This window comes from Lethenteron reissneri, chromosome 47, assembly GCF_015708825.2.
Source record: "Lethenteron reissneri isolate LAM-NWPU_2019-01 chromosome 47, ASM1570882v1, whole genome shotgun sequence".
Taxonomy (NCBI): domain Eukaryota; kingdom Metazoa; phylum Chordata; class Hyperoartia; order Petromyzontiformes; family Petromyzontidae; genus Lethenteron; species Lethenteron reissneri.
In genome coordinates this window covers 11,580,028-11,595,804 of record NC_083825.1, presented here as the reverse complement: position 1 = coordinate 11,595,804, position 15,777 = coordinate 11,580,028, and the positions used below count along the sequence as shown (strand labels likewise).

The 15,777-nt window shown below is 49.7% G+C and overlaps 1 protein-coding gene across 1 annotated transcript in view; it reads left to right on the top strand.

Moving 5' to 3' along the window:
* The window catches only part of MIPEP (mitochondrial intermediate peptidase), a 37,788-nt gene that overhangs the window by 851 nt on the left and 21,160 nt on the right, over positions 1-15,777 (top strand). The window contains exons 2-11 of the mRNA XM_061571069.1: positions 734-907; positions 1,323-1,411; positions 2,398-2,484; positions 3,477-3,540; positions 4,853-5,035; positions 5,581-5,737; positions 6,989-7,037; positions 7,296-7,356; positions 9,078-9,130; positions 13,997-14,150. Coding sequence (XP_061427053.1) covers positions 734-907; positions 1,323-1,411; positions 2,398-2,484; positions 3,477-3,540; positions 4,853-5,035; positions 5,581-5,737; positions 6,989-7,037; positions 7,296-7,356; positions 9,078-9,130; positions 13,997-14,150 — 1,071 coding nt within the window. The remainder of the gene's footprint in view (positions 1-733; positions 908-1,322; positions 1,412-2,397; positions 2,485-3,476; positions 3,541-4,852; positions 5,036-5,580; positions 5,738-6,988; positions 7,038-7,295; positions 7,357-9,077; positions 9,131-13,996; positions 14,151-15,777) is intronic.

Genomic DNA, 15,777 nt, shown 5'->3' with positions numbered 1-15,777 from the left:
TTAAAAGTTTTTTATAGCAGATAGGATTGTTTCCTAAAAAAACGTTCTATTAAATTGCTGTTCATATAGGTAGGCTAAGAATTTACCTTGTTATTTTACTTTACATTTTATTGTGCAATACAGTATTGTAATTAATAAATACATATAGTATATAGTTTATACAGTACGGTACTGTGAAATTTCTCTGTTTTGCTCAATTATCATCATTCTTTACGACTCCTGGGTGTAGGCTAGGTCGTCGTAACGCATCTCCATCGTAAGTAGAGGACTACAGTCACGTTATTATTCTAAGTCAGGGGTCGGCAACCAAAATAACAAGAAGCGCCATTTCTTTCCAATTCGGTACAAAATTCAGTATTTCAAGAGCCGCAATGCATACGTACTCATCGTCAAGAAGCAGCCCGTAAAGAGCCGCATGCGGCTCCGGAGCCGTAGGTTGCCGACCCCTGTTCTAAGTGATCAAAGTTGAGGCGGTTAATTACTAAAGCTCTGTGTCTGTGTGTTGTTAAAGCTAACCCAGCTCTCACCATGTTATGTTATAAATGTGAGTCTCGTATTTGTCTGCAATACATTTTAACATAAGCCACTTCGTTAAGCTATCATTTGTGGCCGGGTCACTTCTGGAAAAAGAGCTGTATAGCTCAGTGGGCCTTACTTGGTAAAATAAAATGTCATTTTTTTTTAGTGATGAAGCATAACGTGATACGTTGTGTGGCGTGTTCCTATGTGTGAGGGTCTCTTTGGGGTTCCCGAGCTGAGCTCTCCTTCCGGGTTCCGCATTGCCCAGCGGGAAGCACTGGCGGCCACCGAGCGACTGGTGGAGGATGCATGCCGTGCCCCGCCAGGTCCTCGCGTTGTGCAAATCTTTGACAAGCTCTCCGACAGCCTCTGCCAAGTCGCTGATCTGGTGAGAGGAATTCACAAGTCGATGTGCGCTCAAATGAGCATTGAGGCGGCGCTCATCTGTTTTACAGCCCTGAGCCAATGGTGGACATGTATCATGCATATGGTAGGTGTGAGTTAATCCCAACAAAGTGGTTACCCAATTTATTGACCCTGGAGAGGATGATGGGCCGAATCAACCCCTAACCAGGATTTTAACTTGCAACATTCTTGTTGCGAGTCGCTCGCTCTGCCGCTGAGCCACCTGGCTGGTTTTCACGTGATTGTGTTAATTACCCAACACAATGCATTCTGTTTCTTAAGTCTTTCCATTGCACAAGCACTGTTACTTTCCACTTTATCATCCTCAAAGTTACAATGGGCCACCTCTGTCCATGCAAACATTGACTAAACATTCACCTTGTGTAATCCTTTTTCAGGCCGATTTTGTTCGTGTCGCTCATCCCAGCGCTGAGTACCGAGACGCGGCGGACGAGGCCTGCATGATCATAGGCACTGTGGTGGAGAAGTGAGCGATGTTCTCTCCACGTTACGATGCTTGGGATTAAGACATGACATGTGTTGATTCACGTAAAAGTCAAGCCAATGTAATGTCCTCAAATGAGCATTGAGGCATTGGTGCTTTCATCTTCTGATTACAGCCCTATGCCAGTGGTGGAAATTCCTCTTCCTTATGCCAGGGGCAAGTCTTGGCATAGGAAAACTCCTGTGGACTTCCCCACAAAGTAGTAGTTATTTTATCGACCCCAAAGGGTTGATGGGGCGAGTCAAGTCTCAGCTATGATTTGAACTAGCAACCGTCTGATTGCGAGCTGTTCACTCTAGTGCTGAGCCATGTGGCTTCGTAGAGTGTTAATGCTCCCTTAACATTTGTGCATGCAGCCATTTCCATGCTTGCCTGGCATGAACATACATGCCGAGTGTCAAACATTGGTGAGAGCATCATGGGACCTCCTTTGCCAGTATCAAAATATAATATTTTTAAATATAAAAATATTCTTATATGTTGATACTGGCAAAAGGAAGTCACATGAAGAATATTATATTTTGATACTGGCAAAGGAGGTCCCATGAAGGTCCCATGATGTAGCTGTTCACCCCGAGCTCTCAATGTCCTGATAGTGCATTGTCTTTGTACTGTTCGCCTTTTGGCATCCTCTGGTCTAACACTGTTTCAAAGGCAATGCATATACTGTGGTTAATACAGACATGATTCCTTGCAAAAGTTTCAGTTTGGTGTTTTAACATCTTAATACCTGTTTTATTGCCAGAAAGGGGAAAACCTATTCTTATATTGGTGAGAGCATTGTGTATGAGGCTACACTCAATATGTTGTCATTGATAGTTACACTTGTGAACGTTTATTTAGTATGTAAACCTAAAATATAACAAGGTTAATATAAACTGACTTACGGTCACTCGTATATGAATATTGTAAAGTATTAATATTAACACCCTGTTGCTTTTCACGGTTGTTTAACACGATATTTGTAGGCTGAACACGAATGTGGATCTTTACAAGTCACTCCGAAACGTTCTGGATGATAAGAATATTACAAATTCCTTGGATCATGAAACAAGGCAAGGTTAAAATTAAGCTTGTCATCGGGGTTTACACATAAATGGTCATCCTTCACTTCTGTAGTGATACATAACAAAGCTTTCTTTGTTGCAATGCAGACATCGGTGCTCCTGTTTTCACATCTCTGCTTTCCTCTTCCTTCTGTACCTCTACCTCAATCTCTCTGGCATCTTTGTCTGCCCATGTCTTAGCTCTCACCTCTCCCAACACTACCGGTGTGATTTTAATGTCTTTCCCATCTCCTTTACCTTGTCTCATTCCATTTCTTGTCGTACACTCGTCATTTCTCTTACGTTAAAGTTCCATATGAAATAGTAAAAAACATTTCACAAAAAATATGTTGAATATAATGCTGAATTAACACGTTACTTATTTACCCAGGATAGCCGCACAGAGTCCAAAGACAGGGCCCTGGATTGGAATGTTTGGCCAGCACCAATGAGTTTGTGTGATTGTCAACTAAAATTATTTTTGAGTTTCAGGAATATCTCAACTGAAAAGCTTACTATTACAGTAATACCCTGATTTACATCTTCCGTTTCCCAAATACATCATCATTTTATTAATACCACTAGTTGATTTGCGTGGCCTCAATCCACACTTATGTCGCTGACAGCATCCGTCCTTTCTCGTATTTGTGGCCTCAGCCTTTCACCTCCATCTACCCTGTAAATAGTTTTGCATCATTTCGATATTCGTCTTCGCACCTTTAGGAATGCACCACCATCTTGAAGGGGAAGAATGTCCATCCAATCGGTCACCCCCCGGGCTCAGGTCCACAGGTTTGCTGAGTATTTCCATGAGGTCTCGGAGAAGGGCAAACCTCTATGTCCAAACAACACTTTGGTGCGGGGGTGGGGAGTGCTGACCCCCTATGTTCATGGTGGAGCCTTAAACGGTGGAGGAAGTAGCTACCCCCTTTTATGTAATTTGCATAGAGTGGCTAACATTCACAGATGGAATAAAATTTATGTCTGCCTTCCTTTTACAGAAGAGTGGCAGAGCTCTTCCTTTTTGACTTTGAAATCAGTGGAATCCACCTCGATAAAGAAAAGGTGAGTGGCTTCAGTCTAGTATTTTAGTGTTGGCGGATGGTTTTATATGCCATGATATCGGGGATGTCACTGTATGCTGCCGGCCCGGGAGGGTCGTGGCGTGCAATGTTCCTACGTTGCGGACAGCACTGGGTGGGTTGCTGTGTGATGCCGGCTTTACTATAGCACAGCGTGCGATGCACCGTCATCGCGTACACCTTATAGATGGGTGTAGTACTAGCCCTAGCGGAGCTTGGTGAGCGCTTGGATAGCGCGAGCACCACGCATAGCGTGTAGTGCGGCCTCCCACAAGGGGGAGCGGGAGAGTGTCAGCCCAGGGACAGGGTTGCCCCGGGCCATGGCGCTCTGGTTGACCCCGTAGACACGTGATCCGGAGTGTTCACAGAGAGGGCCCCAGGTGAGGGGGCTAGGGGGTGATCACGTGTCCAGGGAGAGCTCTTGAAAGGGATCAAGAGGGAGCTAGAACGCTCGAGAAGACGGGCGGGGCCTGGGCGGAGCCAGCCCCGACCCGGGAGGATATAAGGTGGGACCCTGAGAGGGACCGGGGTCGCTTCGTTCTACAAGCTGGAAGCTCGACGTCTACAAACTGGAAGCTCTACAAGGCATCAACACGTGGCCGGGACCCGAGTGAGGGTCCGACCCTGTGTAGCTGTAACTCCGCCGTATAATGTAGTTAGTTGGGTGGTCACCACCCTAGGCTGTATCTGGTAAAGGGGCAGTTACCCCTTTGTGTATTACGTGTTGGTATAATAAATGTGTTGCCTCTAAGAACGTCTACGACTCATTTGGACTCACTACATATACATGGAGTAGCATAGCCCAAAGGGTAGAGAATGTCGGCATCTCACATACAATGATTAGCGTAGCTAGAGGCGAGCCTTTAATGACTGATCTAACTGCAATACAGCTAGCCTGCGCTGACCAGAGTGGTGAAGTATAGTCACACACAACCCCTACATAAACCAACACGGTGTGGGGAGACCTTCATGCAGTAGTTTCTGTGATTGCTATTATTGGATGAGCGGCAATGTGCCCGTAGCGGCACCAACTCTCTTGCACTGCAAAAACGCAGCGAAATTCAAGCAGAAGCTCAAGGCTCTCACCTGTTCAGGCTGGCATATGAAGGACTTTGAACTCTGGCTTCACGCCTTTGCATTCTTGATCGAACATTGCATCCAATTCACAAAATACGTGCACGTTATAGATTGCATTTAATGTTATTCTAATCACAAAGGCTTTATAGGATGGATTTCTTTCACACATTGCTTAAAACGAATCTAAATGCGTTGTCTTGCATTCCTCTCTCCTGCAGCGCCAAGAGGTGGTTGGACTTCACGTCGACCTCCTGGATTTAAACAGCGAATTCCTGACGGGGACCCACACGCCGAACCGCGTGGACATGCGTGCGCTGCCGCCCCACCTGCATCGGTGCTTCTCGCTTCAGGGGAACTATGTTTACATCAACGGCTTGTACTCCGACTCTCCAGATCACCTGGTATGCCTTTAGTCGAACGTGACCTTTTGTCGATTGTGTAACCTTTTGGTAAATCTTAAATTATTAGCAGCACAGTAAATCTGAAATAATTTAGCAGCCTCTTCAAAATGCACCCACATGTAAATGAAACGTAAAAAAAATTACTCGCTTGACATTGCATACCCAAGCTATACCCAGGGTGTATCACTGACATTTGAGAACCACAAGCATATAGCAGAATACGTGGCAGTGGTATTGTTTGATTTTGTCCATAATTTAACGCAGATCATGGGGAACCTTTAGATTTTCAGGCCGACCAAACGTGAGAGAAACCTGGTATTATAAAAGGGTTTTTTGCCATTGGTAATGGTATTCAGTAATACTGAATACCGTTATGGGTTCATGGACCATGAAAAAACATTTTCTTTGGTCCCTTGCAGCCTAAATGTAGTGCATTTTACTCTGTGTTTGGACTTTTTTTCCCATCAATGTGTGTTTTTGTGATGACGGTCATTGTAATTTTTTCGTAATACTTTAAGAGGGAGTGACGTGTGTCACCACCACAGGTGCGAGAGGCCGCATACCGGATCTTCTTGTATCCCAACGAGGCGCAGCTGGCGAGGCTGGACGCGCTGCTCTCATGCCGACACCGCATGGCCCGGCTGGTGGGATACGAGAGCTACGCTCACCGGGCCCTGCGGGGCACCATGGCGCGCACGCCCGGTGACTTCCGCCACCCCCTCCACCACTCAGCGCTGACTCGTCCCTTTGTAAATACGCAGCGGGCCACGGCAGAAGCGGTTGCGATTGAACTCGTCGCCGTTTTGTGATTACCGTCTCTGCCTAAAAGCCAGTGCCAAAACCCACAATGCAAACAGTGCGTTTGGGTGTACTAGAGATTGTGTTAAATCAGCTATACGCTCTGCTGCACGTGGCTGCCTGTAATCCAGCACCGTGGAGGGAGCAGCAGCGAGGGCCAGGAGAAGGCAGTACAGCAAAGTGTGGACTAATATAATCTATTCTGTATAGGAGAGAGTATTGCCCCATACATGCATGGGTTTTTTTTCCAGGTGCTACATTTTTATCCCACATACATAAATTGGCTGAAAATATCTTAACATATAGAGTTCCTCAGCGATACTGAGATGCAATGTTAATGAAAGACGAAGCAAATATATAAAAAATAAGCATCATGATCACCACATCAAATAGCAAGTCCCAATTCATCATCATCAGGTATGATCTAGTCACTGCTGGATGAAGGTCTCCCCAATCTTATTTACAATGATCCAAATGTATCACAACTTTGGGCAGTTGTCCATCCATCTAATATAATCATCTCTGATTAGCACGGTTCTCTACGTATGGTGCGATACATAAGCACAAAATAAATCCTAGTGTCTGCACTAAGTTTACAAATCCCTTCAGTGTTGTCAAGACAAAAATAGCACTAAGCTCATTAATGGTGGCGTTCCTGGTGAGCCGAATCTCTGCTGCATATGTTCATGCGGCCATTTTGGCCACTCCGTCACTGATTGAGCCCATCCAGAGAAAATGCTGAGAGTACCTGATAAGAACCTCGGTTTCTCGCTTTTGTATTGTGCGCACTAGGTGAGCGGACATGACGACAACACTTTGTCTTTTCTCACCGAGAGGAAAATAAAAACCTAACAACAGCTACACTCGTCAATTGTAACACTTCTAATACATGCCCTGTATCTTTATGTTGTTATCCATTAAACTAATTTCACTCGTTTACTCTCGGCAAAACTGAACATCAAATCACATTGAAAGTCCACCCCTTTTCCACTGAAAACATTGCAGTTTTACTTCTGAGCAATTACGATTGAGTGGCCGTGTTTTGATTTTCCTCCAGCTTGTTTTGGTTGCTGTAATTGCATCGCTCGGTGTTGTCAGACATCAATTGCCTCAGGGTATCTCTCTTACAAATGGCCATTTCCTTGTGTCCTTCAGAAAATGTGACCGACTTTCTGGGGAAGCTGTCCACGCGACTTCAAGACAAGTGAGTTCCAACTTCATTGTTACAATTCGACGGCGATGGCGATGATGGAGGATTAATAACAAAGGCATTGGGATAGTGAGCGTATTGTCCCTTATAATCTGTGGGGCAGTGTTTACAGTGCACAGTTTTATCACAGAAAATGCTGTGTTGCAAATGGATTTGAATTTTTGTTCGACATTCCTGTTAAACGTATAAAGTGTCATCGTTACATGAACATCGCTCTACACGTCCTGACGTCGCTCCAACTTTCGCTCTCAGAACGCGGAACGATTACGAAATGATGAGGGGCACGCAAGCGAAACTACACCCGGGCAGCGGCGTAAGTTGTTCGGGGCACCCACGTCTCACCTTGCGTCGCGCCACAATGCACCACGATCGCGGCTCGAGCTGCCGGTGAAGCCTTGAGCTCAATCAAACGTTTGGTTCTGTTGCGATGCCCGCATAGGAGCCTGGCGGGGTTTGTGAGAAGGGTACACGATCCCCCATTTATCAAAGATATGAATAATCTCTTGCACATCCGTGTGCTCTCGTGCTCATTGGACGTGCTGCGAAGGGGCTGGAGCAGTGCTGTGAACCCGGCGATGGCCCAAGTTAAATCCCCCCCTCCCCTGCCTTCATCAACTCACACTGACCAGCGTGGTGAAGTACGGTAAAAAAAATCCTGTGACCGACATGGCACAGGGAGGCCTTCATCCAGCAGTGGACTGACACCACTTTATAATAAACAGTTTTGTTACATTTTGATTTAAAGCTTTCGTGACTGCAGGGATTTATATTCTTGGTTCTTTCGGTAAAGTCACGTAGAAGGGAAGTAATACAATAATATAAATATAAAACAATAAAATTGTATTTCCCTTCTACGTGACTTTACCGAAAGAACCAAGACTATAGTTTTGTTACATATTTCTGACACTTATTCTCAAGTAGAGAAACACTGAACAGTTGTGGGCCAAAATCTTTTTTTTTTGGGTTAGATCGCGTAAATAAAATGTGTTCTTAAACCCACCACCACCCGACACAGCCAATTAGTGAAGTTTGTGACATAAGCAAAACATGCCAATTAGTCACTAGTTCAGCACACCAGTGTGTTGGAGGGTAAACCGACAATATTTACAATTCAAGTACTGTGACGTTTTGCCGGTAATAAAAACAGCTAGAATTGCCTTCATTCTCTATTCCTCTACCCTGGTAGCTGGGTTGAATGCTGGATTCTAGGCCATTATGCTGCTGTAAGCCTTGGAGACATGTTGCTCAGGATTGTAAAGGGTTTTTCAGCATTAGTTTAGGTCAGGGATCTTGGCATTCAACCTTTGTTTACAGGGTAGTGGAGTAGAGGATAAAATCAAAGCCTTAAGACCAAGAGCCAAACATTTATTGACTGGCTAAGGATATCACTGGTATTGGAAAGTATAAGGAATGGCAGATGCCTGCGGAGAGAGGGACGGACATATAACCCATTGGGTGGGTGTCGGGGGGGGGGCACAACACGTTCAGAAAGGGAGGACGTGCTGGAGAGAGGGAGAGCTGATGGAGTTGTAGGGCAGGGTGGATGAGAGATATTGGACTGCGTAAGTGGAGAGTGGGGTCCTTGAAAGTAAGACACACCCGAGGTCAGGCGGCTTTTCTCAATTCGTATAAGATCTGCGCGTCCCAGTGATCTGATCACGTAAAACATCGTTGTATTTTTCAATATCGACAACATATACTTGAAGAGTCCTGCTGCTCGGTTACGGACTTGTGATTGTGGTACAAAAAGTTGCAACCTTGTGAACACACTCCTTTTCATTTTAAAATGTAGACAACATCAGAATGCACACTTGTCACTTGTAACTAGGTCTCTCTTGCAACAAGACTGAATGTGATTTAAATACCTCCCTGTGCCATTCACATGCACCGGTGTTTTCATCACCGATATTCTCTCTTGGATGCTGTCGTACACTTTCCGTCCACACGTCAAAAACTGAGTTGAGATGTGAAGTTGTGTGATGTAAATCGAGGTTGTTTGGAGATCCTTTTGACAAAATCTTTCCTTTCTTTTAGGAATTAATGCCGTGGGATCACCCATACTACAGCGGTGTCTTAAGAGCAGAGAGGTAGAGTTTCCACGCGAGCTAATTACACCTTTGAATTATATTTTGTTAATACTGGAACCAAAATGCAGTGACCGGAAATTGAAAAGCTTAGAGAAGTGTTGATGAAATTGTCCGCACAAACACGCGTTTACCCATCACCTACAGTAGGGTGGGGTAGGAGGCCTCTGTGGGCTACAAGGCCTTTTTGTCCTGGTGTTCACATGCACACTTACGAATGAGCTTCCATAAGATATATATTTTTTAACCGTCTGACTTACGAACATGAACTTGCGCTTGCGAACCGAACCGTGAAACTATTTACGGTATTACATGCAAATGTACAGTATTCTTCTTATGAGTTTAATGCTTCCCATATTTGTTGAACCATAACACATTTTATAACACTAATCATATGTGCATTTAAATACAGTGCATTATTGTGTTCCTTTTAGCACGTAGGTTCGCGACCAATATTCATAATATAGGTTTTTGGGTCAGATCGCGTTATTTATAAATGTGTCGTAACCCTCCACCACCCGTCACGGCCAAACAGTAAAAAATGTGTTACGTTTTTCAAAGGACAAAATAATTCACTTCTTTAGCCCACCGGTGTGTTGAAGAGAGAATGAACAGCATTAAAAAATTTGAGTACGACGTTTCGCTGGTAATTACAATCAGCTTCATTGGGTTCCTACTTACGAACCATTTGACTTACGAATTGTTCTCAGGAACAGAACCCGTTCGTAAGTCGGGGACTGGCCTATATAAATATATAAGATATGTAGTGACATCAGGGATGTCACTGTATGGTGTCAGCCCGGGAGGGTCGTGGCGTGCGATGTTCCTATGTCGCGGACAGCACTGGGTGGGTTGATGCCGGCTTTACTATAGCACGGCGTGCGATGCACCGTCATCACGTACACCCCGTAGATGTGTGTAGTACCAGCCCTATCAGGGCTTGGTGAGCGCTGGGATAGTGTGGGCACCACGTATAGCGTGTAATGCGGGCTCCCACAAGGGGGAGCGGGAGAGTGTCAGCCCAGAGACAGAGTTGTGCCGGGCCATGGCACTCTAGTTGACCCCGTAGACACGTGATCCGGAGAGAGGGCCCCAGGTGGGGGGGCTAGGGGGTGATTACATGTCCGGGGTGAGCTCTCGAGAGGGAGCGAGAACGCCAGCCCCGACCCGGGAGGATATCAGGTGGGTCCCTGAGAGGGACCGGGGTCGCTTCGTTCTCCAAGCTGGAAGCTCTACAAGGCATCAATACGTGGCCGAGACCCGATTGAGGGTCCGACCTTTCGTAGCTGTAACTCCTCCATATAGTGTAGTTAGCTGGGTGGTTACCACCCTAGGCTGTATCTGGTAGAGGGGCAGTTACCCCTTTGTGTATGACGTGTTGGTATAACAAATGTGTTGCCTCTAAAGAACAACGTCTGCGACTCAGTTGGACTCACTACAAATGGTGTTGGAAGTGGCCAACACGCTAGTCTATACAGCTAGCAGTAGACTATGTCTAAATGTCGCAGACCATGTACCAGGACGTCAGGACAGCAAGGATGAAGACCTCGTGCCGCCTAAAGCTTCAGAAGATGCGGGGGAGATGCTGCCAGCAGAGCACTGTCCGAGCGCTCGATGCTTCGCCGTCGGCAGAGGCGACCCTCCGAGAGGCGAACGGTCGCCTCGCGGAGCTCCACGCTGCGGCTTTGCTCCTCACGGAGATCAGTCCCACGGTCTTGCCGGTGAAGAAGGGAGTGGCGATGCCGCTCAGGGACGACGACTCCGTCGCCATTCTGCAGCAGGCGGGAAACTCGGTGGCGTAGCCCACACTTTTGGCCGCCATTTTGTCGCCGGCGCAGAGCGCACAGCCCGCCAAAATTGAAGACGCGCCGTCGGCTACCAGTGGCGACTGGGTGGCCTTCAGGTGACGGTTCCTCACGAACGCCGACTTGACGGGATGGACGGAGGCGGAGGCGCTGCGGGCGTTGCCTGCCGCCATCGACGACGATGCCCTTGCGGCGTTCCTCGCCATCCCGCCGCTGGAGAGGTCCACCCTCACGCAGGCTTTTGACCAGATGGCGTCCATCTACGAGCCTCCGGCGAACACGCACCACATTCTCCAGGCGGCGGAACGGGGAGACCGAGTCATAGTGCACTTTTGGCGCTGGCGAAAGCCGCCTTCCCCATAATGGACCATGATGGGATCGACGCGTTGGTCCTCGCGAGACTGCTTGCCTTGGTGAAATCCCTCCACACCATTCTTCCAGCCGAAGATGATGACGTCTCGTCTCTCAAGGTCGTTAAGTGCATTCAAGCCCAGCAACTTCTACAACGGGACAGGGTGCTGGTGACTTGTGCCATGTCCCACACGGAGCCGGGGCCACCTGATGGAGAGGAGCCCCTTTCGGCATGCACGTCGACTCGGGGTGGAGGCGACCGGCGTGATGATGGGGCGCGACGGACGGACAAGCAGCGGCGGCCAAGGTTGTCGTCTCGTTCCGGAGGCGGCCGTGTCACCTGCTACAATTGCGGCCTGCCGGAGCACGTGTCATTGGGCTGCCGCGTACAATGACGGCACCTCCCAGCATCGCCGCCATCCTACACTTCCCTACAGCCTAAGGGGAGCCGCGACGCACTCTACACTCGACCCCTGGCCTCACCTCACCCATCTAGGCGTTTTGGTTCGCGTCCTGGTCTCGCTTCGGTATGGGGGAGTCCTACGTGTGATCGTAAGGTTCGCCAGCTCCGACCGGATCAGTGGTCGGAGCTGGGCCATCGGGTGGTAGCTGCAGCCGCGGGTTCATCTGCCGTGCTTGGGTTTATCGAGGGTGTGGAAATAAGGATGCTAGTCGACACGGGTGCATCGGCAACTATCATCTCGGGTTCTAGACCCTGTTGATGCACCGTGTTTCGCCACTAAAGGCGGCTCATTGGGTATTATCGGTCAGATAACGACCGAGGTACGCATCGCTGATGTTAAATTGTTGGGACATATTCTTGTCTCCACATCCCTGGCTGTTCCATGTTTACTTGGAACTGATTTTCTTGGTAGGATGCCTCTGAAAATCCGCATTGACCGTGGCTGTTTGGAATTGCCTTCCGGCCGTTGTATGCCATTTTTGCCTTCCCCCACCCGTTTGTGTACGGCCAACGCTACGGTGCAGGCACTCGCGCGCCGAACGGTGAGAATCCCTCCCGGCGCACAGATGTTAGTCCCCCTCCGCTTGAGGAAGCCGGTCGATTTTGCGGCTACGGAGAACGGGATTGTTTTGGGACCTTCCAACAAGGTCAGTCGCGGATTGACTTTCGTGGCGGCTCCGCGAGTTTCGGGCACGGAGGACCCGTCGGCCCAGCCTACTGCTCTTCGTGTGTGAGCCGGGTTCGGCGGAACAATTGCACATTCCCCCCGGGACCTCCAGGGTGAGCGAGCCCACCTCCCCTGGGGGCCCGGCATCACGGACTCGCTCAAAGACTCATTTTTCGTGATCCCCTTGCACACACGCTCCCACGCTGTCAGTTGCTTGTCGCGCTCGTTGAGTCGTGACGGTCATTGGCTGATCCTGGCCATCATTGAGCTCACGAGAGTCATTATACGGTGAAGGTGGGAGGTGTGGTGGAGGAGGGGATCCCGTGGTTCACGCGTTTTTGTTGTTGTTGTCTTGTTATGGGTTCGCTGGGAAACACCCTTCTCCCTGTGGGTTTTGTACATTTGTGCATAGTGTAATGTATTGCTGTTATTGTTATATTTGAGGCACACTGTTTTTTTTTTTGCTTTTCAATAATTTGTTCGTTTGGAGGGGGAGTTGACAGCCGGGACGGCCGGATGCTACGAAGGGGGGGGGGGGGGGGGGTGATGTAGTGACATCGGGGATGTCACTGTATGGTGCCAGCCCGGGAGGGTCATGGCGTGTGATGTTCCTACATCGCGGACAGCACTGGGTGGGTTGCTGTGTGATGCCAGCTTTACTATAGCACGGCGTGCGATGCACCGTCATCGCGTACACCACGTAGATGGGTGTAGTACCAGCCCTAGCGGGGCTTGGTGAGCGCTGGGGTAGCGCGGGCACCACGCATAGCGTGTAGTGTGGGCTCCCACAAGGGGGAGCGGGAGAGTGTCAGCCCAGGGACAGGGTTGCCCCGGGCCATGGCACTTTATTGGCTAGGGGATCATGTGTCTGGGGAGAGCTCTCGAGAGAGGGATCAAGAGGGAGCTAGAACGGTCGAGAAGACGGGCGTGGCCTGGGCGGAGCCAGCCCCGACCTAGGAGGATATAAGGTGGGTCCCTGAGAGGGATCGGGGTCGCTTCGTTCTATAAGCTGGAAGCTCGATGTCTACAAGCTGGAAGCTCTACAAGGCATCAACACGTGGCCAGGACCCGAGTGAAGGTCCGACCCTTCTTAGCTGTAACTCCTCCGTATAGTGTAGTTAGCTGGGTCATCACCACCCTAGGCTGTATCTGGTAGAGGGGCAGTTACCCCTTTGTGTATTACGTGTTTGTATAATAAATATGTTGCTTCTAAAGAACGTCTGCGACTCAGTTGGACTCACTACAGATATAAGATGAGTTAACTGCTTTGAGATGTGATGTCTGAGTACGTTTCCTTATTTATTCAAATAAGTAACCCGGGTGATCGTCACTCAAGACAGAATGTCTCGGTTGCAAGGGTGTCCATCCTGGCGATTCACGCATACATTGCAAACACGTTACGACACGCGTGTGTACAAACACAACTTACACAGTACTATACATTTACACAGTGGGCACCATATCTAGTCACACATAATAATAATAAATATGTGCGGCGTGGTGAGTAGTTGTCCATTGAGCCGGTAACACTACGGTGACGACTCTACATGTACTCTCATTGGCGCTGTTCACATCTGGCGCAGGTACAACATCGAGCCGAGCCTCTACAGCCCGTTCTTCTCATTGGGTGCCTGCATGGAGGGTCTAAATCAGCTCTTCACGCAGCTCTTTGGTGTGTCTCTCTACGCGGAGCAGCCCAACAGTGGGGAGCTGTGGAGCGAGGATGTGCGCAAGCTGGTGAGTGGAGCCGTGCGTGCACAACAACAATAATAACAGTGCTGCAGAGAGACTGGCCCCGCCATGCATTTGTGGAGCTCCCGCCGCTAGCTGAGGGTTAAGCGTGGAAACGAGCGGGGACCCCTAGTGTTCACCAGAATGGGGAGATGCTGTGATGTAACAATGTGTGTGTGTTGTCTCAATCTGGCTCGTTGGTATGTGTTGAATGTGCATTGTGAATCCGGTGGAAAGGTTCCAAGGTGTAAATTGCATTTGTTTACCTGTGTTGAGTAGTTCCGACGGACGTACTCGGAGACGGAGGTGAGTTAGGGGCTTCCGCCAGGGTTTATTAACACGTATCACTATCCCTGGTTCCCTCTTCACCCCTTCTACTATCCCCGTTCCTCCAGTGACCCCGCTTACGTCACGGGGTCTCCCTTAAATACCTTCTGAGGCGTGACGTCACGTGCACTGCCCAGCGCGTGCGACCCCACGTCCCATGATGTCACCGCACCGGACAGCGCACACGACGCCACCACTCTCCTCTACTCCTCTACATCACCCCCCCCCCCCCCCGTGAAAAAAAACAGCCGACCCGGCTGCAATCACCCCGCAAGCGGGGCCCCACACCGGACCGAAGACCGAATAATCACGAGTTCGTGTGCCTGAAGGTAAAACCGGCTGCTAGAAAACTCAACCTTAGGGCAGCACGGCCCCTCAAGCAGAACAGCAACAACAACCATAACAACAAAAAAACTAAACAAATAGAGCCCGAAGGCCTCATCCGCCGGATAGCGCCGAACGGGCGCCAGGGGCTGGGCCCGCTGAACGGCCATCAGGGCCGTCACCGGAGCCGCATCCCCCTCGAGCGGGTATGCGCTGCTGGCCCGCTCCCCCGTGCGGTGTCCGCCACCCGTGCAGGTGGCCCGTCAGCGGGCAACAGGCCCACCGCCGTGGCCTCCGGTGACCGGGGGGTCTCTGTCGGCCTCACTCGAGAGGGGCCTGGGGGCACACACACAGGTCGGACGTCACCTCCGTCAACGAGACCCGGCCGGTCAGGCACGCCGGATACATCATCAGCCGGCCGTTCCGGAATTGGGGGTGGATCCCCCAGGGTAGATGGAACATAACGTTTGAGCCGGGACGGGTGCACTATCCACTGCCGGCGACCGAACCGAATCCGGACGCATTGCGGCCGGCGGACTTCCACAACCTCCACGGGGCCCTGCCAAGGGCGATGCAATTTGGCCGATGTGCCAACGGGGACCTGACCCGCTACCCACGGGAGGCCAGCTGCCTGGTGTTTGGGCAGCCACTCATTAGCCGCCTGCCGGCTTGCGGAATTCTCGGCAGCGGCCTGTCGCGCCTCGCGCAGCCGGTCAAGCGCGACCTTCAAAAAGGCGAAAATCCCGTGGAGACATGAGGGGCCAACCGATATGCCGCCAAGACCCCCGGGACGAACAGGTCCCAGTCTGACTGGGACGTGTTCACCTGGTGGCACAGCATGGACGTAAGGGTGCGGTTCAAGCGCTCTACCATCCCGTCTGACTGGGGGTGGTAGGGCGAGGTGCGGATTTTCTTGGTGCCAAGGAGGTCACACACCTCCTTGAGCAACCTAGACGAGAAATTCCGCCCCTGGTCAGTCAAC